General features: G+C 42.6%; 2 protein-coding genes across 15 annotated transcripts in view; one reads left to right on the top strand and one right to left on the bottom strand.

Annotated features, from left to right (window-relative positions):
• Positions 1 to 15,401, top strand: part of TTC19 (tetratricopeptide repeat domain 19) — a 31,936-nt gene extending 16,535 nt beyond the window's left edge. Inside the window, exons 8-10 of the mRNA XM_030296187.1 lie at positions 9,468 to 9,622; positions 11,079 to 11,241; positions 11,752 to 15,401. Of these exons, the coding sequence (XP_030152047.1) occupies positions 9,468 to 9,622; positions 11,079 to 11,241; positions 11,752 to 11,885 (452 nt within the window). The 3' untranslated portion in view covers positions 11,886 to 15,401. The remainder of the gene's footprint in view (positions 1 to 9,467; positions 9,623 to 11,078; positions 11,242 to 11,751) is intronic.
• The window catches only part of NCOR1 (nuclear receptor corepressor 1), a 161,978-nt gene continuing 155,885 nt past the window's right edge, over positions 15,192 to 21,284 (bottom strand). For 13 of the 14 annotated variants that reach the window (XM_030296172.1, XM_030296177.1, XM_030296174.1 and 10 more), the window contains 4 exons: positions 21,050 to 21,103; positions 20,380 to 20,601; positions 17,823 to 18,002; positions 15,192 to 16,324 (listed from right to left, as the gene is read on the bottom strand). In XM_030296172.1, coding sequence (XP_030152032.1) covers positions 16,137 to 16,324; positions 17,823 to 18,002; positions 20,380 to 20,601; positions 21,050 to 21,103 — 644 coding nt within the window. In that variant the 3' untranslated portion in view covers positions 15,192 to 16,136. The remainder of the gene's footprint in view (positions 16,325 to 17,822; positions 18,003 to 20,379; positions 20,602 to 21,049; positions 21,104 to 21,284) is intronic. The other variant, XM_030296182.1, reaches the window with a different exon arrangement.

The following is a 21,284-nucleotide window of genomic DNA, read 5'->3' as shown; positions in this document are numbered from 1 at the left end:
CTCGAACTCACGGACCGCGAGATCGTGACCTGGCTGAAGTCGGACGCTTAACCGACTGCGCCACCCAGGCGCCCCACAGAGCATGTGACTCTTGATCTCAGGGTGGAGAGTTCAAGCCCCACGTTCGGTGTGGAACCTATTTTAAAATAAATAAATAATTCAATTTAATATCTTGAATGCATGGGTGAAGGAAGTTTGGAGGCCTATATTTTCCTAGAAGGAACTTTATGGAATTATATTAAAAAAATTTTTTTTTAATGTTTATTTTTGAGAGACAGAGAGACACACACACACACACAGAGTGCAAGTGGGGGAGGGTCAGAGAGAGAGGGAGACACAGAATCCTAAGCAGAGCCTGATGCGGGGCTTGAATTCAGAAACTGAGATCATGACCTGAGCCGAAGTCGGCCACCTAACTGACTGAGCCACCCAGGCGCCCTTATGGAGTTATATTTTTAAAGCACAAATGACAGTATTCTGTTATGAGATCATATTCCTTTCCTAATTCTTTTTTTTTTTTTTTAAACGTTTATTTACTTTTGAGACAGAGACAGAGCATGAACAGGGGAGGGTCAGAGAGAGAGGGAGACACAGAATCCGAAACTGGCTCCAGGCTCTGAACTGTCAGCACAGAGCCCGATGGGGAGGCTCGAACTCATGGACCACGAGATCATGATCTGAGCCGAAGTCGGACCCTTAACCGACTGAGCCACCCAGGCGCCCCTTCCTTCCCTAATTCTTAATTTCATGGATTTATTTTCTGTCTTCAAGAGGTTTTACACTGTTCCTTTCTCTTCCTCTCCTCAACCTGAAAGTTTCATTCATTTTCATAGTTTAGATAAAACACTTTGGGAAAGTGGAAGTCATTTTGGTCGTGTATTTGTTGTCATGAATGTTCAAAGTCTGGAGCCTGAGTTTGAATTCTGGCTCTCCCGATTCTCCACAGTGTACCTGCAGACAGGTTATGTGACTTCTCTCCTCTGGGATCCTCATCAGTAAAACAGGAATAGCAGTAGAACCTATGTCTACCGTGTAGAGTTGTTAGGGGAATTAGGGTGGCTAGCACTCATTAACTACTTACTGTGGAAGAGTTTGCTGGACTGTGATGTACTTATTAAATAGTTTGGCTCCTCCGTATTGTGTTTACCACTCCCAATTTATGTAGGACCTTCCTGACTGTTGGTTTCTCCTTGGTTTATGTCTCCTGCTTGGGTTGGGTTTATTTTGTTCCTTTTCTAGTTTCTTAGGTGAAAGATTAGGTTGTTGATTTAAAGCTTTCTTTTCTAATACAGTATAGGTGTTTACAACTATAAATTTTCTTCTACTGCTTTAGCTGCGTCCCATAAATTTTGGTGTGTTGTGTTTTCATTTTTTATCTCAAGGTATTTTCTAATTTTTGTGATTTCTTCTTTGATCCGTTGGGTATTTTGGAGCGTGTGGATTAATTTTCATACATTTATTTCCGCGATTTCCCTCTGTTGTTGATTAAGTTGATCCCATTGTGGTCAGAGAACATGCTTTGTATGATTTCAGTCCTTTTAATTTATTGAAACTAGTTTTAATGGCCCACTTTATGGTTGTCCTGGAGACTGTTGTATGTACATTTGAGAAGAATGCACATTCCTTTATTGTAGGGTAGAATGTTCTGTGCATGTTGGGTAGATCTAGTTGGCGTATAGTACTGTTCAAGTCCTATATCCTTGTTGATTTGGCTTTCTGGTTTTTTTCTTCATACATGTTTTTATTCCTGTTTAAGCAGTTCTAGATATGTATCTTCATTGTGAGTGATCCCTTCATCTGAAAAATGATTCTTTTTTTTTTTTTTGTCCTACCTAAGGTATTGTCATAAATTTTACTTCTACGTTTTGGCTATATCTTACTCTTAAACTTTCTCTAAGTCATTTTGTTTTTAGTGTGTCTTTTGTAGAAGACTGTGTTTGGATTTTTTTAAGCCTAATCTGAATGTCATTGTCTTATGATACAGAATCTCAAAGCGTATATAAAATTAGTATTGAGAGTGATACTTGTTTAATTTTTGCATTTTAAAAAATGCTTTCCGTTTTGTTACTTCTTTTGGTCTCAGGTCCCTCTTAGAGGGGTCTTTTCCTCACTCAACTTCCACTCACGGTTTGGAAGGAAGGCATACGTAGAGTTTTCAGGTTCAGGGTTTTCATAGGAATCAGTTCTATTAGGGGTAACCTAAAAATTTTATAAGACCTATTTGGCTCAGGAAGAAAATCGTTTTCAGTTTCTTCTATAAGATGAGATGAGTACAATTTAACATTCTTTTGTCTTTCCTTTTCCCCACTTGTTTTTTCTCGACAGTCTGGAATTTTGACTTACTGAGATTTTTTTTTTTTTAATTTTTTTTTTTTTCAATGTTTATTTTATTTTTGGGACAGAGAGAGACAGAGCATGAACGGGGGAGGGGCAGAGAGAGAGGGAGACACAGAATCGGAAACAGGCTCCAGGCTCTGAGCCATCAGCCCAGAGCCCGATGCGGGGCTCGAACTCACGGACCGCGAGATCGTGACCTGGCTGAAGTCGGACGCTTAACCGACTGCGCCACCCAGGCGCCCCTTGACTTACTGAGATTTATTGCAGATAATTCTGCGGCCAACTGCTTTGCCGGCTTTTGGAGATAGCCTGTTTTTTCCTGCCTGATTGCTTTGTAGGAGTTGGAAGTTTTATTAGCATAAGGTTAGGGGGCTTAGTCCCTTTCTGAACACTACCTAGTCTGTAATGAACCTTCATTTCTAAGATTCTACTCTCTTGAGCTGCTAGTACATCTTTGACTCCTGCTTTAATTCTGCTTGGTCTGGTCCTTTATTCAGGCATGTGATTTACCGATATACTAGCCTGTCTCTTCTCTATCCTTTATGTTTTCCCTCTACCTCAGTTTTCTTATCTGTATTTTGGGAATTTCTCCAGTGTATGTTCCATATTACTGTCTTACTATTCAGAAAAGTTCTGTGCCTGTCTTCTAAAAATTTTTTAAAGGTTTCAAGCAAAAATGAAGTGTAGCAACTTTAACAAATGCCTGTATACCTTCCCCTTAGCTTTGTCAAGTCTAAGTACTTTACCATGTGTGCTTCAGAATTCTTTTTTCTAATTTTAAACCCCAGTGGACTCTTACTGGTGTAGGTACTATTCTGAATTCAGTTTTGATCTTTATCATTCTTAGGCCTGTTTATTACACTTGCACGTATCAGTGAACAGTATATAGTGGGGCTAGTGTGTTTTTAAACTTTATATGAATGGTATCATACTGAACACTTGTTTCTGCAGTTTTTCACACAACATTGAGATTTATCGATGTTGATACGACAGCATCAGTTTTCCTGTCACAAAGGCCTGTTTACTTGTCAAAGCACATGTCTGCTGGGGTTGCATCTGTCTAGAAGGGGTGACTCCCTCTAATTGGTCCATTGTGGCAGAGGGTGAGGGGTAAGGAGTGATACAGGCTAGAGATAGCCCTGATTGGTTCATTCCCTGCACTGTGGTCTAGTATCCCACTGGAGGAACATACTATGGTTCTCAGTAGATGGTCATGAAGCTTCTTCATGTTTTACTATGGAAAATAATACCTCTTTGACCATTCTGGGACCTGTGTCTCTGTGCCTGCCTGTCAGATACTCCCTAGGGTTCGTACCTAAGAGTGGAATTAAATTGCTTACCAGTGTGGTTTGATTTCCTGCCCTGAAAATTGTCTCTTTATATCCTTTGCTTATTTTTTTTGAAGGGTTGTCTTTTTCTTAATGATCATAAGAGTTCTTTATGTATTTGAGCAAAATACTCAAATTTATATTTTGTAGGCTACATATCTTTTGGTGTCCCTGTCTTTTCACTTGAGGATATTTCACACGCAGAGATTAAAATTTGAATGTAATAGACTCTTTTGAGATTTCCTTTATAATTTGTGTCTTTTGTGTCTTGCTTAATAAACTACTTCTTTTAAGGTCAGAAAGACAGTCTCTTCTGAATATTTGGCTCTTTTACATTTAGTCTTCACGTAGACTTTTTAATATGATGTGAAGTAGTGATAGAGTTTTTCCTTCCTTCATGGGTAGGCTTGTAGCTCAGAACTATTGATCACCCTTTTCTCACTGATCTGTGATGATGTCTCTATGTTGAGATTTCATAGATTCCCGGAGCGCCAGTGTCATTGAATTCTGTAATTTTTAGTTTCATTATGTCTTTTCCATCTTTAGTTCAGTACCTTTATGTATTTAATTCTTTCTTTTTATTTGATCACTCAGGCAGTCATCCAAAAAACTATTTATTGAATACCTATTATGTGCCAGACACATTACTAAGCACTGAGAGGCAGCTATAAATAAAGGAAAGTTGCCGCCTCCTGGAGCTTGATTTCTAGTGGAGGAAAAACACCATCATAAACACTATCCAGTACGGGCGCCTGGGTGGCTCAGATGGTTGAACATCCAACTCTTGATTTCAGCTCAGGTCATGATCCCAGGGTTGTGGGATCGAGCCCTGTATCGGGCTCTGTGCTGAATGTGAAGCCAGCTTGGCCTCTCTCTCCCCCTGCCTCTCTCCCGCACTCATGCTCTCTCTCTAAAACAAAACAAAACACTATCCAGTAAATGGTTGATGTATCCAAAGACGATTGAGAGCTCCATAGATGTGTATGTGAGGGAATGTGTGTCCAGGGAATGTGTTGGGGCTGTATGCTGTTGCGTAGGGTTGGGAAAGGTCTGATTGATAAGAAACCTGAAGAATGGGAGGGAATAAGCCAAGTGGCAGTCTCTGAAGGAAGAAAAGTATAGACACAGGTTCAGGGCTCTGAGGAGGATCATACTGGACATATAAGTAATTATTTTAAACCCACTTAGTTTATGTCGTTGGATTTGTTGATTATCTAAAATTATTGAGGGTGAGGCCTCCTTTGTTGTTGTGTGCCGAATCTCAGTTATGGTGGATTTTCATGCTTACTACGTTTGGATTATAAATTCATTTTCAGCAGGGTTTTAGCTATAAGATGAGAATGATTTTGTTTATTTCAGGCGCTCAGGTCCAAGCCTAGATGAATAGATAAATGTAGACACCAAGCTCCATGTGGCACAGGCCTATGATTGGAGATTTCTGTGGTAGTCCTTTTTCCATCTAGATCCTAGGCTGGGCCATGCAAGTTTCCTCGTGGTCCCTGGTAGGGAGAGGGTGTGGGGGAGGGGGCATACAAAACCTACGACAAGGGTCATTCTGGTTTTATGCAAGGGGCTTCAGATGTAATTCTCTGATTTGCAAAAGCTGAAGAACTCAATTCCTTTATTATTTTTTTAATATTTTTATTTATTTTTAAAATGTTTATTTTTGAAAGTGCACAAGTGGGGGGGAGGGGCAGAGAGAGCGAGGAGGACAGAGGATCCGAAGCGTGCTCCACGCTGACAACAGCGAGACTGATGTGATGTGGGGTTGTGGGGTTCAGACTCAGGAACCGTGAGATCATGACCTGAGCCAAAGTCGGACGCTCAACCGACTGAGCCACCCAGACACCCATTTTGTTGTTGTTGTTTTTTTTTTTAAGTTTGTTTGTTGGTTTTTGAGAGAGAGCACACAAGTGGGGTAGGGACAGAGAGGGAGAGCATCCTAAGCAGGTTCCGCAATCTCAGCACAGATCCCAATGTCGGGCTCCAAAACAAACTGAGATCATGACCTGAGCTGAAATCCAGACTCAGACGCTCAATCAACCGAGCCATCCAGGCGCCCCAAGGACTCAATTCTGGATTACAGAGACACTCAGGCTGCTCCACAAAACCTACAGAAACTGGGCTTTTGTGTTGTTAAGTCCCATACTTTCTACTCTGGATTTTAGTTTACTCTTCTTGTTTGACCCTTGGGATTTCCTTCTTTGGGGAGCTCAGCTGTGCATGTAAAAGGATATCCTTTGTCTCGTTTTTGAAGCAAAAGGGTTTTCAGATCATGAGTCATTACTCCTGGAATCAAAAGCCTCTGTTGGAACCACTATCTTATCGAATTGCTTTGTAGTCTGCTTTTATGCACATCTGATTTGATACGTTGGTACATTAAGTATGCTGATCCATTCTCCTTCCCTGAGTAAATGCTACTTGGTTGTTTTCTTAGTGCAGCTGACAATGCCATTTGCTGATATTTTGAGTAAAAATTTCTGTGATGGATCTTATTTGTTTCATGGACCGATTTGAAGTAGCTTGTCTTTTTGTCTGGTTAGAAATAATCTGAGAAAAAGAATTATTTAAATTTGAGGAAATAAATATGACCTGCCTCTCAAGAGTCCCAGTGTATTTCTCAGCTATTATTGGCTGATTTGTTCTTGTCTAATTTCTAGCAGTTTTTATACAAATATTTCAAGAAATTATTTTTTAAGTTTATTTTGAAAGTGTGCACATGAGCGTGAGTGGGGAGAGAGAGGAGAGAGAGAATCCCAAGCAGGCTCCTCGCTGCCAAGCACAAAGCCCAACATGGGGCTCCATCTCATAACTGTGAGATCATGACCTGAGCTGAGATCAAGAGTTGGATGGCTAAATGACTGAGCCTCCCAGCTGTCCCCAGAAACTATATGGTTACTGCTTAGAAAAGAAACTCTTTTTTTTGTACGTGATTTTTTTTAAATGTTTGTTTATTTTTGAGAGAGAGAGAGCAAGCACAAGCAGGGGAGAGAAGAGAGGGGCACAGAGGATCCAAAGCAGGCTCCATGCTGACAGCAGAGAGCACGCTGTGGGGCTCGAACTTCCAAACCGTGAGATCATGACCTGAGCCGAAGTCAGCTGCTTTACCAGTTGAGCCATCCAGGTGCTCTTCTTTTTTGTACATTATTAAAGCCATGATGATTTCTCTTTATTTGGCTGTAATGCTACAGGTTTTATTATGGAGCCTTTTATTTCTCTTAGTCTTGTTTTTAGAGAAGTAGATTCTCCAAAAAATATTTTCATTTTTCATATCATAGTGTGCGATATGAATTCGAATGCGTGTTTTCTTAACAGTGAGAAATTATCATAGCTACAATTTTATCTCATTATTTCGAAAATGCTTTACAATGTTTTCTTCCATTCTAGTTAAAGAGAATAGAAATCCCAGAAATAATGAGTCAGTAGTCATTTTTCACGCATAGGATTTCTAGAATTGGAATAATTACACATTGTTTTGTGATATTTTTGGTATGTGGTAAACATTTTCTGTCTTTAAATATTCTCAAAGAACATGTATTTTAGTTCTGAATCTTCTGTTAAAAATTTCTTGTCTTGGACCTTTGTACTTGGAGGGAACACAGAGATTTGTCTCATTATTCTCATTTTTAACTACCTTTTCTCATTTTATCTCACAGAACCGTTGGTGTCAAACTGCCGCTTGGTTATATAAGCTTTTGCTCAGCGTTTTTAAGAGTGCTCATAGTTAGATACTTTGTTTCAGTAATTCCTTCCAACGGAGAAATATGGGCTCTGCACATTTTCGTTTTTATATTGGTTTTATTTATCCACAAATTTACGTATACTTTGATATTTAGGAAAATAACTTTCATTTAACGTTTTTAAAAATATATTTGTAAGGCGACCTATTTAAAAGTACTTCGAGTTTGATTTTAACATGATTATATACCTTTTGCATATAATTAAGTCAAAGTAAGTAACTTCGGATTTCTGCTTTGCATCGTTTCTTAACTTTTACCCTCTGATAGTGTGTCAACAGCTATTCTCATCCACCCCAGCTACTTTGACCTATTTAAACTCTCTCTTCAATAATTGGTCATCCCGCTCTTTGGTTACAGCGTCGTCTTCACATTCTGTATGCCATTTGTAAGTTTTCTGCAACTTTGACAATAGGGAAGGAAAGGGGTTTCACGTGAATTTGCTGGTGAATAAACCCAGTTGACCACCGTCAGTTGAGTGTGTAATGGTTCGGTTACATACGTTTATCGGAGGTAAACTCTCTCTTTAAGCCCTTTCTGTGAACATTTACTTTTAGCAGAGCTGTTTGCAGAATTTCCTTGTCATTACCATCTCTATTATTTGTATCCTCTTTTCTGGGTCTCGTGCAAGTTCCTGTTCTTGAGATCCGTGTTCTCCAGTTCATGTGGCATTAGATGTTTGAAGTTGGTTTGTTTTCAGACAGTGTGTAGTCAGTACTGTAATTTGTCAAGAGTTGATAATCATTGCAGCCTTTATTATTCTTCAAAAAGTGGATGAACTGTTCTTTCAATTTGGCTTGTGACTTTCTAGTTCGGGATTCTGAGTGTTTTCTGTTCCTAACTGCGTTGCCACTTTTGCACCTGAAAACTCTTTCATTTGCCCTATACTTTGTTAACTCATTCTTGGAATTGATCTTTACCTGTTTCTACTAAATACAATTTCAACCTAAAAATAATACTCCATGCTTTGATATGTGGACTTAAGGTCTTACTTGAAATGTGGGGCAAAGTTCGTCATTTAAATGGATATTGTGGTATTGTGACTTTAAGATATAATTGTTCATTCACATGACCAAAATATATTTCACATCTTTATTTGGTGTTTGTCCAGAGTTCCCCAAACCCTTGGAATTTCTTAAGTGTTGAGAATGATAAAGGTGTCTTTTGTTATGTGAATGGACACACCTAAAGGTGGTTGTGAAGGTAGAGGGTTGGAAGTTCAGTCCCAATCCCTGACCTTGGTGGAGGGGGGGAGGGGCTGTAAATTTAATCCGTGGCCAATGGCCAATGATTCAGTCAGTCATACCTATGTAATAGAGCGTCCATAAAAACCCAGAAGGCCGAGCTCACAGAGATTCTGGGCTGAAGATCACGTGGAGGCGTGGGGACTGTTGGTGCTTTGGGAGGGGGCATATAAGCTCCGCCCCTTCCCACATCCCTTGTGCTGTGCATCCCTTCCAGCTGGCTGTTCCTGAGTGCTAGCCTTTTATGATAAACGGTAATTTAGCAAGTAAAATGTTTTTCCGAGTTCTGTGGGCTGCTCTAGCAAATTAATGTAACCGAAGGAGGGGTTTCTTAGGACCCTCAGATTTACAGCCAGTTGTTGAGAAGCACAGGTCACAACCCGCAATTGCAGTTGGTGTCCTTAGAGGGGGTCATGGTGGTCACTCCCATCGCTAGCTGGAGGTCAGAGGCACAGGGCTATGACTGGTGTCTGATGGAGGAAGGGGCTGCAGTCTAGGAGGACTGAACCCTTGTGGAGTCTGATGCTATCTCTGCACACACAAATGAGTGAATTCTTGCACACCTGCTGGTGTCTAAGAATTGCTTCTTGGTGTGGGGGGACCTCCCCGCCTTCCTGCACACATTGAAATTGGGTCTAGGGACCAGTTTAGATGAGAATCCACCTAAATTGTCACCTTTGTGTAACATTCAGGGGGTCCGGTACTGTGAAAATATTTGTGGGCCTTGATAACAAGCAAAATGTTAAGGAAGCTCGGCCAGTTCTCTGCCTCACTTTCTATGTTGTCGTTATATGCTAGCAATGCTCTTATTTCCTTCTTAGTGGAAGAGAAAGCCAACACCCACCTCCTCCTTGGCATGTGCTTAGACACCTATGCCCGCTACCTTCTGTTCTCCAAGCAGCCAGCACAGGCACAGAGGATGTATGAAAAAGCTTTGCAGATTTCTGAAGAAATACTAGGAGAAAGACACCCACAGGTAAGGGAGGAAAACAGAGAGGGGAACTGTAAAACAAAGGTTTAGAATTTCCGGGTGTGAAATGCCACCCTCGTTGGGAGCAGAGCAGCAGCAGATGCTGCTAGGTGCTAGGTATTCCCTCCTCTGCCTGCCCCCAACTGCTTGTTTCCTAAAGGGGGTGAGGGACACCTGGCCAGCTCAGTCAGTAGTGCACGCCGCTCTTCATCTTGAGGTCGAGAGTTTGAGTCCCACATTGGGTGTAGGGATTACTTCAAACAAACCAAAACGAAACAAAACAAAGGATTTGAGACCTCTGATCGGTTATCCAGAGCATTCTGCCTGCATTTTGGTTCACCCAGCAGAGCAGCCTTTATAAAAGGTAGGTCTAACCAGGCACCCATGAGCTTCCAGGCCTTGAGGGTACATGGCACAGTATTTTGTAATAAGGAACATTAGTAAGAATCATTAAGAGGAACAGGTTAATGCATGAAGATTCTTGTCTCCCTCACCGCATAGGTAAAATGCCAGGGGAAGTTGGGGGAGGGGGGCAGGCAGAAAGGAGAAAGGGACTACATTACAAAGTAAAAACCACAGACATAGAATGAAACCACACCGTGCAGCGCTGTTAGAACAGTGAACACGTTGAACTTTGGTCTTTCTCGTCTCTCACGTTAAATTCTTAGAAGGAAGAACTGGACCACTTGTCAGAATGCTTGGTACCCCCAGCACAGGACACAGGCATTTTAACTGGACTGAACACGTCCCAAGGTTCAGGTCGATGGGCAGGGCAACTTGTTGGGCTGTGAACTCTCTTCAGGAAAGGGATCTAGGTTAGAGTCCCTTTAATGGAATATTACTGAGGAATAAGAAGACAAACTTGGAATTCAAACCACCAAGTGCTAGAACTGAGGGGAGGGGGTAGGGTCTGCTTCTCTTAGTACCAAAATTTTAAAAACTCTTAGTGGGAATCTTCCTAAATCAGTAATATATGTGGTTCTTCTCGATGAGTCTCAGAGTCACCAGTAGGGATGACGTTAAATAAAGCCCTGGAGGCTGGCTTCTCAGGATTGCCGAACCAGGAGATCGTTACAGCTTCATCTTGCCGTTTAGTATTTTTTCTTGGTACTTCTAGTTTGATGATTAGATTAATAAGTCATATCCTGTTCCCTACTTGGTAGATTTGTATTGTTTTCCAGAGAGCCAAACTGATGCCGTCCCCCATACAATGTGAATGATATACGTGTTTGTTTTGTATATATATATATATATATATATACATACATACATATATATATACACACATATATATACACGCATACATATCAGTTTGTTAAAGGCTGATGTCTTTCATGTTTGTGGAACGTGCTAGGAAACGTGAACTCTTAAGCATATATCCACAGTTTACCAGACTCCAAATTAATGTTAAATCCGTGTGGCTGTTTTTTAAAAAAATGGCTGTTTTTTCTCTTGTGTGTAGACCATCGTGCTGATGAGTGACCTGGCTACCACCCTGGATGCACAGGGCCGCTTTGATGAGGCCTGTGTTTATGTGCAAAAGGCATCAGATCTGGCGAGACAGATAGAACATCCTGAGCTACACATGCTGCTCAGTAATCTCGCTGCAATTCTGATGCACAGAGGTAGGGGGCAGTGGAAGCCCGCCGGGCCTGCTTGAGGGAAGGGGTCACTGGATTTCTGCAGCTGTGAGACGGTTGTAGGGAGGGCGAGGGGCAGTCAGGAAGCTCCGGGATTCAAAGGCTGGCTCAGTGTACTAAAAAGGATGTGTGTTTGGTGGAAGTACCATTGGGTTCAGTTCACGTAACTTGTGTCGTCCTGCACTAGCCCGTCGAACACATGGAGCTAAAGGAAATTTCCATCAGCCGCGTGCTCGGCTGATGGAGTCGGGGCCCCAGGGCACCGGAGGGCCCCCGGCCCTCGCTGCCCTGGCGCTCTACAGCTAGGCCGGCTCAGCCTCTCCGAGCGAGCCAGCGTGTCACAGGGGCTGAAAGGAGGCAGGGCCAGCCTGTCACTTAATGAGCACACAGCAAGTTAGACCTGAACTGTCGCTAGTGCTTGCTCTCAGAATCTTTCAGAATCACTTTGAAAACCTACATTTCTCTTTATTCTCCCTTCTCTCTGGGTTATTTTAGAACGATATGCACAAGCAAAAGAGATCTACCAGGAAGCACTGAAGCAAGCAGAGCTGAAAAGAGATGAGGTTTCTATACAGCACATCAGGGAAGAGCTGGCTGAGCTGTCAAGAAAAAGTAGACCTTTCACTTAATTTTATGAAGCGCTAAATCCCTTTTCGTTGTAGGGAATTTTAAGTAACAGTGGTTATTCTAGTCTCAGTGGCACCCAAATCAATGGCTTAAACCCTTTCTCCTTGATATTCACGTCTCGTCAGTTAGCTGTGGTGAAGGACAAGTTGTACGCACTGCCGCTTTTGTTCTTTAAAGGAAAGACGACTTGCACCCCTGGCTGATGTTGACCTCTAAGGACAGATGTCAAGTGATGCTTTCCGTCGTAACGTATGGTGTGGTGCTGTCGTGCTGGTCTAAGTGTACCTGTAGATGGAGATGGGCCAGTTGGCCTTCGGGGTGGGTGTGGTGATTCAGCCAGGCATCTCTATCCTACGATTTTGATCCATTGATTTGCTATACCTTCTTTTTTATTTTATCAATATCTGGAAGAACAGAACTGTCTCATGGCAAAGGGGGATTATGGTGAGTTATTTTTCTTATCTATTTCATGAAGCTCAGTGTGGGACCTAATGCATAATGGAGCAAAAGCATTGTCGTGGTTTGTGCCAGCGCCCAGCATGAAGTTTTAAAGTAGGAAGTAGGCCCTTGAAAATACACCCGTTTAATTATAAATCAAAGTAAACTGTATGTCTTCATATCTGGTTCTATAGGACTATGAAAGAGGGGGGAAAAGGAAGGATATGAACACTTGTCAGTGCTGTTTGAGGACTCCGATTCCTTTGCAGCCTAGGTCCCTGAACAGAGTCCTCTGCACGTGCCCAGGCTGCACCCCCAAACCTTCTGTCTCAGGGTCGGGCCTTAACAAGTGTAATATGTAAAATCTCCCCAGTAGTTCTCATATGTTCTGCTTATACAGTGGAAGGATCACTGATCTGGATCTTAGTGCTGGCTTCTCGAGTTTGGGTCTCAGTATCCTCATCTGTAAGTAGGAAACGAATGAGACTGTCTCGTAGCCATGGGAGAATGTATTTTGTCCAATGACCCTAAATGAAGAGACTACTACTGTGTTCAAAGAGCCTTATCACACTGCCTCATAGCGTATCAAGTATATACATACAAGATAGGTAGATGGAGGTTTTTACCTCAGAAGTGTTGCAAAGAGCCCCTGGCCTAGGGCAAAGGCAATTTTTGTAGGTGCCATGAAGGAGCACTGTTATTGTTGGTAAGCCTTTGGGGGGTGGGGGGTGTGAGTGGGAATGGTAAACAGATATTTTTGTTTCTGTGTACATACTATTGGAAGAATCCTTTCATAATAAACTAGAGACTCTACAACAACATTGTATGTATTCCGTAATCTTTGAGTTTCTCATAAAAAATAACTTACTAAATAAGAAAAACAAAATACTAGAAATCCTGAGGTCCAGATCCTCCAGGATTAGACTAAGACGCAAATTTTCTATTTTGCAGATGTAAATTTCTTCCTGCTTTCTAAGCTCATCTCTTACCACCCAGCTAGCTCCTTTGAGTCTAATGAGAAACTAGAATGTAAATCAGATTGAGTTTCAGTGCAACCCAGTCTTAATTTATTGGTTGGTGATTTTTGAAAAATTACCGTCAACTAGCGGACTACTCACCTACGTGGAGAATGTTTTTGCTTTTTCACAATTGCAGGGGTTACTGAAAGTAAGGATTGTGACTCCAGGTTTTATTTAAGAATTTTTGAATCTCCACAGTGATTCCGCTCACGGTCCCGTCCTGGTGCTGGAAAAACTATAGGTGTTTTCAGAGAGACAGTCTCTTCCTGTGGGTGTCTCCATGAGAGTTCATTTTTGCACAGCTGTAAAACAAGGTAGCAGGGCAGGAAGGCCGACCCCTTTGCCGACTGGTCTGAGTTCAAAAGTAAATTGTTAAAAAGAGCATAGCTGAAATTTTTGAACTGTCACCAGCGTTTTCAGGGCATAAATATTTAAAAACTGGAACCCGCACACCCAAGTTACTTCCCATGATAAACATGCGCTGGAGATCTGGCTGTCAGAATGCTGCTATGAACAGTATTGGGAGGACTTTAATTTAGATCCTGGGGTGCTAAAAAAAAAAAAAAAAAAAAATCACGCAGAAGGATGCAGCTTTGGAACACTGAAATCTCAGCCTGCAAAGAGTGTCCATGCCTTGGTTTCAGCCGACTTCAAGTCCTCTGTCACTCTTGGGGCTGTCTGCCGTTTCGGTCCTGCCGAGGTGGACGTCCTCCCTCCGAGACGTTGGCTCCATAGGTAAGCCCATGAGAGTTCTGTCCTCTCGTTGTTCTCAACTAAGAAACAGTCCTGGACTTTCTCTCCCGTTCTGAACTCCAGGTGGTGGCGGATGGCATAGGAAAACACATACGCACTGCGAGGAGGGGGCGAGGGGGGAGCACCACTCACTCTCCGGTCCTCAAGGAGAGCTGCGCCAGTAACAAGCTAGGCTCTGAGCCGGCTACTCTCAAAGACTGTGCTGACTTGGAATAGCTCAAGACCTTCAGGGTCATGGAAAAATAATCATGATCTCTTTTGGGTCAGCTGACACAGTAGATTATTAACAAAGTCTCAGACATTACGAGCAGCAGAAAACTGTCGATTAGAACATTTAGTTACGGTTTTTCACGCACGTGAAAATTTTATGTATATCATCAAGTGGTGCCAGCTTTCCAAGTGGAAGGAATCTGATCACTAAACCTGCTCTCAAGTTTACTGTGAGGACTTCAGGTCTAAGACAAGAGTAGAATAGTAACAAGAGTGAAGGCCTTAACCATGTAGGCAAAGGACTGAGCCTGTGTCCTCATTATTAAAATCGGGATCAGACACCAATGCTGAGGGTGATGCGAGGATCTCGTTACAAAGGAGGCAGTCAGTGGTTCCCATACACCTGCTTTCTGTAGAGGCTTGCATACTTTTGTTAAAAAGTTGAGATCTACTTAGAAGTCCATGAAGTGCTCACGTGTATCATCCCGAGAGACCTCTGCCTCTCCCCTTTCTCATCTTCAGTGGCATCCTTCCAAAACAGTATCCACGTGCCGCTCAAGGATGCTGCAGCACTGTGAAGTCGTAAAATAAAAATAATCTCACAGTTCAATAAGCAATTATGAAGGGTGAAACTGACCCCTTCATAATTATTTGCTCCTTGAGATTCGGTGAAAGATTCACCAGTAAACTCTTGCCCACGAGGAATCACAGGGAGAGTAAGAGTAAGCACTGGCACATGGGGAAAGGGAAGTGAGGCTTCGGGATACACAGCACAAGGCAAAGCTAAGAGATTCTGTACGGATCGTTACCTTCTAACTCAACCGATAATACAGAGCAACCCACTCCTCTGAAACCTGAGACATCAAGAGCCTTAAATCACACATCATCTATGTGGCTATGGACAGGGTAGTCCAATTTATTTCGAAACAAAAGCTCTGTTGGGCTGCATCAAATGCAGGAGAAAAAGAATATTTAGGGCCACGGTTAAGTTACCAGTGTGCATAACAGTGAGGTATGCCTCAAATAAGCCTTTTGTTTTTAAACTTTAAAAACTGAACTATAACATACCCATGCAGTAATATTTTTCAGTGCCACTAATTTAAAAAAAAAAAAAAAAAAAAAATTAAAGCCTGCACTGGAAATTGACAGTATGGCAGAATTTTGTTTCTCCTACCTTTGACCCAAAAACGTAACGTACAGATTTTATATAGGGTCTGTGTTAAAAATCTAAACATTTCCACAAGATTTTAAACATCGCTGGAAATCTGAATTTAGAGGAAACAAAATTGGATAAAAGTACAATGCCCGTGACAGCCAACATTATGTAACTGGGCTGTATGAGGTTGTTGAGAAGGCAAGGGTTAAAAAGATAGGTGCGATGTTTTTTTGTTTTAAAATTACCCCCCCCACCCCGAGTTGATGCGCTGATTTGAACATAAGTACACCAGATACTACAGCAAGGGGAAACACTGCAAAAAAGGTAATCTATTTACAGAAGAGTGATTTAAAGACATTATGGTTTTCTTTACAAACAGATGTAAGAACAAGAATTGTCACTTTTTAAAAACTCTACATTTCAACCCTCCACTATTATTATAATCCACCGAACTGCCCGTGTCGGAGGCAGTCCCCCCCGTCCCTCCCCCCCCCCATTTGACTCTCCAAATAAATTTCCATCATTTCTTCATCATCTGCGGTCCAGGCTCTCTTAAAGTCTCTGGGCACAAGTCCTAGGACGAAAGGCTTTTGACCTGCCATTAAAAATGAAACCGCCAAGAACGAGAGCTCCCTGTCCCACACCCTGGCCCCACCGAGACCCCTTCTGGGCGCGGTTCAGTCATCGCTATCCGACAGCGTCTCGTACTGTGCAGAGAGCAGCGGGGCAGGCTCTCGCTCCCAGATCCTGCTCTGCTGGTGAGGAGCTGCTTGGTTCACGGAGGACGGGGCACACGCGATCGGGGTCGGTGGCGTACTGCTGAGCATCCGCATAGTCAGAGGGTTGTAAGGAAACTGAGTCGAGCCTGACAAAAGAAAAACTGTTTTCACTGTCATGAGCACAGCTGCTGTTCCCTACAGCTTCCACGGGGTGGAGGGAGACACGATTATTCTACTGAAATGGTCTTGTGACACCGGTAGCCGAATGAAACACAGAAGGGCCAGGGTTTCACCATGTAGACTGTAGCCTATGGTAAGGCACCAATCGGTGAGAATCTAGAAGGGACGGAGGACACGAGTTAAGTGCAAGCTTAGGGTTGCTAAGTCCGGAAGTGGAAGCTCAGGGCTGAACTTTCAGTGAGTTCTAGAACCAGGTGTTTCCATGGAGAATCCAAGTAAAACTGCATATTAAGCTCGAAGAGTCTGGTTGCACCAAGAACTCCTGGACTCTTAATGAAAAATGCAGCAGTACGTGCTCAGAGGACGAGGGGACAAGGAATTGCAGCAGGTCACAGGGCAGCAGGATGCAGGTCAGCTGCTGGGTCTCTGGGCAGATTTAAAAGGTACAAGATCTGGAAGAGGGTATGTGAATCTAACGACAGCACTGCTACCTCCTGCCACTTTCTAGATTGGTCTCAACTGTCCCCGGAAAGCCTCTTACAGCTTAAGAAACTCTAAAGACAGAAAACATAGCCATTTTATCAAGGGATTTCACAAATTAAATTCCTTCCCTAAGAGAGGAAACAATCACTGGTTTAGAAGTTGTCAAACTAGAGCACAATCACTTCGCATGTGATGTGAGTTTTATGAAGCAAAGGCCTTCAGTTATGCTGACGATATCCATAGAAAATTTATATGTAAATAAGGGGGAGAGCACATTTCAGACATTTTCCACTGACGTACATGTATTTAACTCCTAAAAGATGGCTCACGATTCTCTGAAACCCTTAAATCTACACCAGGTAATCCCAGTTTTATTTAAACAACAAAAAAGCAAAGCCTGTTCCCTTTCAAGACAACCAGTATTGTGGTTATTAGATTTGAGAAGAAAGCTTACGAGCAAGCAAGCACAAAAAGGAAAACATTCATAAATACCCTAGAACACGGTTTTTCATCAGTTTATATAAATATAAGTGAGCCTGCAATAGAGATGGCTTTTTACACTATCTCCATTTCTTATTTTGATTTCTTAGTATTTCCCTAAGAACCTTCTCTAAGAATGTCTATAGAGAGGCTAAGGGTGAAGCCTGGGAGCGGCCCTTCGCTCTCAGGTGTGGTTCCCGGAAGAACTGAATGAAATCACAGACTTCGTGGCTTTGCAAATAGCAGGTGCTGGCTCCCAGCACAATACAGAAGTGGGGGGAATGGAGATGTTTTCATAGCTCTTCCTTTGTTCATGGTAATCAGACCTTACGTTCTGTAAATTTTTAAGATTCCATGCATTCAGTGTCTGTTTTGGAAAGTGGAATCCTACTGATACAATAATGGAAATTGAGGTTTCCAAAGTTTGATTTTAGAAGTACTAGCCAAGGCTTTGATAAAAAAAGGACTTTACGACTCCTTTTCTAGCAGTAAGTTCCTCACCTGTTGAGGAGGGCCTGTCTTCCCAGGCCCACCCTGGTGTCTGCCTGTGGTAATCCCCTTCTGAATGTACAGAGGAGACGGAAGAGGGCCTTTCAGTTCCTAAGAAGCCTTGCCCAGGGATGGGAGATTTAGATTTCCTGCTGTTTGACTTGCTGATCAGCTTTGGTTTGCAAACTCCTCCTAAAAGTGAAATAAATTAACTCTTGACATATAGTAATTATGTTCTCAACTTAAAAACCTACCCAAGTGCTGATGGGTTATATGCCGCTGAGAGAAAGCGGGAGGATGGCAGGCGGTGCGAAGAACCCAGATCCTAGGACCCAGTGAAGTTTCAAAGTTAGTACTTAAAAGCCAGAATTTACTTGTAGCAACTAAAGCAAAAGGGGTATGTCCTCATGCCATCAACTTGAAAAACATGTAACCAAGGAAATTAAATTTCTGAGAGGAACATCACTTCTTTCCGGGTCTTGGAGCACAGAAACTAAGGAAATTAAAGCAGGTTGACGAAAATCTTAAATCCTAACTACCTCCTTGCCTGCCAGTTTAAAGAGAAGCAGAGGAATCTGTACACCACCCCAAGGAAATTTTATGCCAAAAAGCGTGGAACAGAAGCCCCTTCGTGGCCATACTACTGGTCCCCAGCAGAAGCTCAGCAAGTCTTGGCGGCCTGTTGTTCCAGGCTCCGGTATACAGAAGTTCACAGGAGTGGGATGCCCGACAGGGCTCTAGAACAAAGCATGGAAATGATGTCTGAAGAGAACAGAGCCCAGGTGAGCAGCAGACGTGTTCCACTGCCTCGCAGAACCTGAGACCTCACCCTGCCCCGAGTCCCACGGCGCCCAGAAAAAAGTGGGTAGAAGGCAACTTCAACCCCTTCAACTATCTGCACAGAAAAGAAGTGCAAGTCCTTGATGGTCAGGAAGAGAACAGAATGGGACGAGGGGAAAAGATGCTTCTGGAAGAGAAACTTCAAAATACACAAAGCCAGTTTGGGCTCCTTTGGTAAAGAACAGATCATCATCAAAAAGGAGAGGTGGAAAGCTTAGGAAACAAAATACGGCAAGGATCAGAACAGACACGACAAAAAGGGCGTTAGCACGAAAGGAAAATGTGAGCTAGAGTAAAAGCAACAGATGAAGATGACTGAAATAGTTAGATTAAGATGACTAAAATAACTAGAAGGTAACAGATCTGGAGAACAAAGACTAGCTGGCAAAAATGTAATTGTGTTTTTTGAGATGGATAAGCCCAACAAAAGAGGCAAAATAGAACATTTCCAGGAGTGTAGAAATCAACCTGCAGGTGCAAACAGCCTCCCTGTGGTCAGGAAAGTCTGACACAGCACGAAAACCAAATACTAATTAACTTATTCAAATTGAGGCAAAGAGGCTTCAGGCAGATAAAACTGTCACCTGCCAAAAAAGGGGACATCTGGCCGCCTTCTTACACAACCATTGACGCCAGGTGGGGGAAATGTAATAGTGTCTATGGAATGTTTTGAGAAAGGTGCCACACTGTCCTTTCAAGTATCAAGGCAGCAAGAAGACATTCTTGAGCGGGAACAGTCTCGGAGGACAGCAGCCTCTGAGAGAAAAGGGAGTGTGAAAACAGTACCAAAAAGAAAGGTATCAACAGAAGGGGTACGTGACCAGGATTGCTTGAAGTGGGTGACCGTCACCAATGTTACCACCTTCAAATACACGCACAGGTAAATCAATACAAATCAGGAGGTAAGAGCAGAGAGGGGAAGACTGTGCTCATCCTTCAGAGCAGGAAGTGAATCCACGTTGCCATAAAATACACGTGGGTGTAAATAAGTAAGAACCTCTGATCTCTTTGATCTTCTTCACCTTAGTGAGATCTTTTGCTTGAGGATAACAGGAAAAAACCCTAAACTAAACCTGAAATACCGCTGACCTGCCAGTAAATTTTTAAGCATAAGAGATCCTAGTTCTCAAAGATTAAGAAAAAGGGGTTTCAAAGCCTAGAATCACAGTTTTTTGTGTGCTTGCTTTTACCAGGACGTATGAATGACTGGTTCTGATGTCTATCTGGCCTTTTATGTGTCCATACAGAGATACTTCTAAAATGATGCTTATCAGACAAGAACACTAGTTTTCTGGATGATGTGATCTGAAGGTTTTTTTTTTTTTTCTTCTTCTTCTTCTATGGCTTAAAATTCTTTTATGCTGAGCCTGTTCTTTTTATTACAATAGTAAGTCCCTTTTATTCAAAAGCAGAAAGGAACCTGCACTTGCATTACAGTTAAAATATGTCGATCCAGATAAGGACTAGATGCAAAGAAAAAAACCCAACACTCAAAGGTGACTTCTGCATAAAAATCTCCGTCCTTTTAAAATTTCTGTTTGTGTTACTAAAATGTCTGAGCAGGTAAAAAAACAAAACAAAACAAAAAAAAAACAACTAAGTAAAACCGTTAGAGGGGACTCTGGGAACACACAAAATGAAACGTCTTGGTGACGCATTACCACTTGGAAGTAGATTGGCGTTTTCTTGGGAAAGGCAGCAGAAGGGCACAAGAGTGAACACACTTCACCTGAATGAGGTGACGGGTCCCCTTCCTCTCTGCGGGTCTCCCCACTGGGCACAACGGAGGTGCTGGTGCCACCCGGCACCACGCCGACAGGTTGGGACATGACGACTCCGTGCTCCTCGACTTTGTCGTCAAAGCTTCCCATGAGGGCCTTCCTGATGATGTCTTCCAGACCGAGGTTACTGGCAGGATCAGCGAAAGAATGACCTCTAGAGCTAACTGAGCCTGAAAGAGACCAGCACGCCATTTCTGCTTATTTCCGAACAGCAGACGAAGAGACAGAGACCAGCGGACTCCAAACGGCCTTTGGGCCCACGGGACACACAGCCCCGGGCCAGCTGCCCGCAACACCCCGAGAGCCCACACAGGGGCGCCCAAATCCCCCAGTAGTAACTCCAGCAAATTGAGTTTTCCTTTGCTAAATGAATGGGTCCAGCCACTTTTCTTAAAGTTCCTCGGTTTTTTCTCTTTTCAGCTCCCTCGCTTCTACACTGTTCTTTAGTGGTTTTGATTCTCTTTGTTCCGTTACCTCTCCAGCAAGTGTTTAGTGAAGCTCGGCTCCCTTTCTACTGCCGCTGTCTCCTCCCCGACTACATTTATGCACACTGGAGCAGTGCCCCTGCTGGGCAGTCGGTACTCGATGGGTATCGGGTGGACACATTTTGATTCTTACCTGAGGTAGTGACTGCTGGCAGATTAAAGATCTCAGTTCCTGGTTGAGCGGCTGCTGTATTTAAACAGACATTTGAGTTAACTGAGATGGGATGATCACGTACACTGAAGGAGATAAAGTCTCAAACCCTACGGTGAAATTAACCTTTTTATTTCCCACGATCCCAACCTTATTTTTCACCAGTTAAGATAAAGAAGTAATTATTTTTTAAAAAATCAAGCAATAAAAAATTGGA

Source organism: Lynx canadensis, chromosome E1 (assembly GCF_007474595.2).
Source record: "Lynx canadensis isolate LIC74 chromosome E1, mLynCan4.pri.v2, whole genome shotgun sequence".
Classification (NCBI taxonomy): Eukaryota; Metazoa; Chordata; class Mammalia; order Carnivora; family Felidae; genus Lynx; species Lynx canadensis.
Note: the sequence above shows the minus strand (reverse complement) of the source record. Positions and strands in the feature narration are given on the sequence as shown.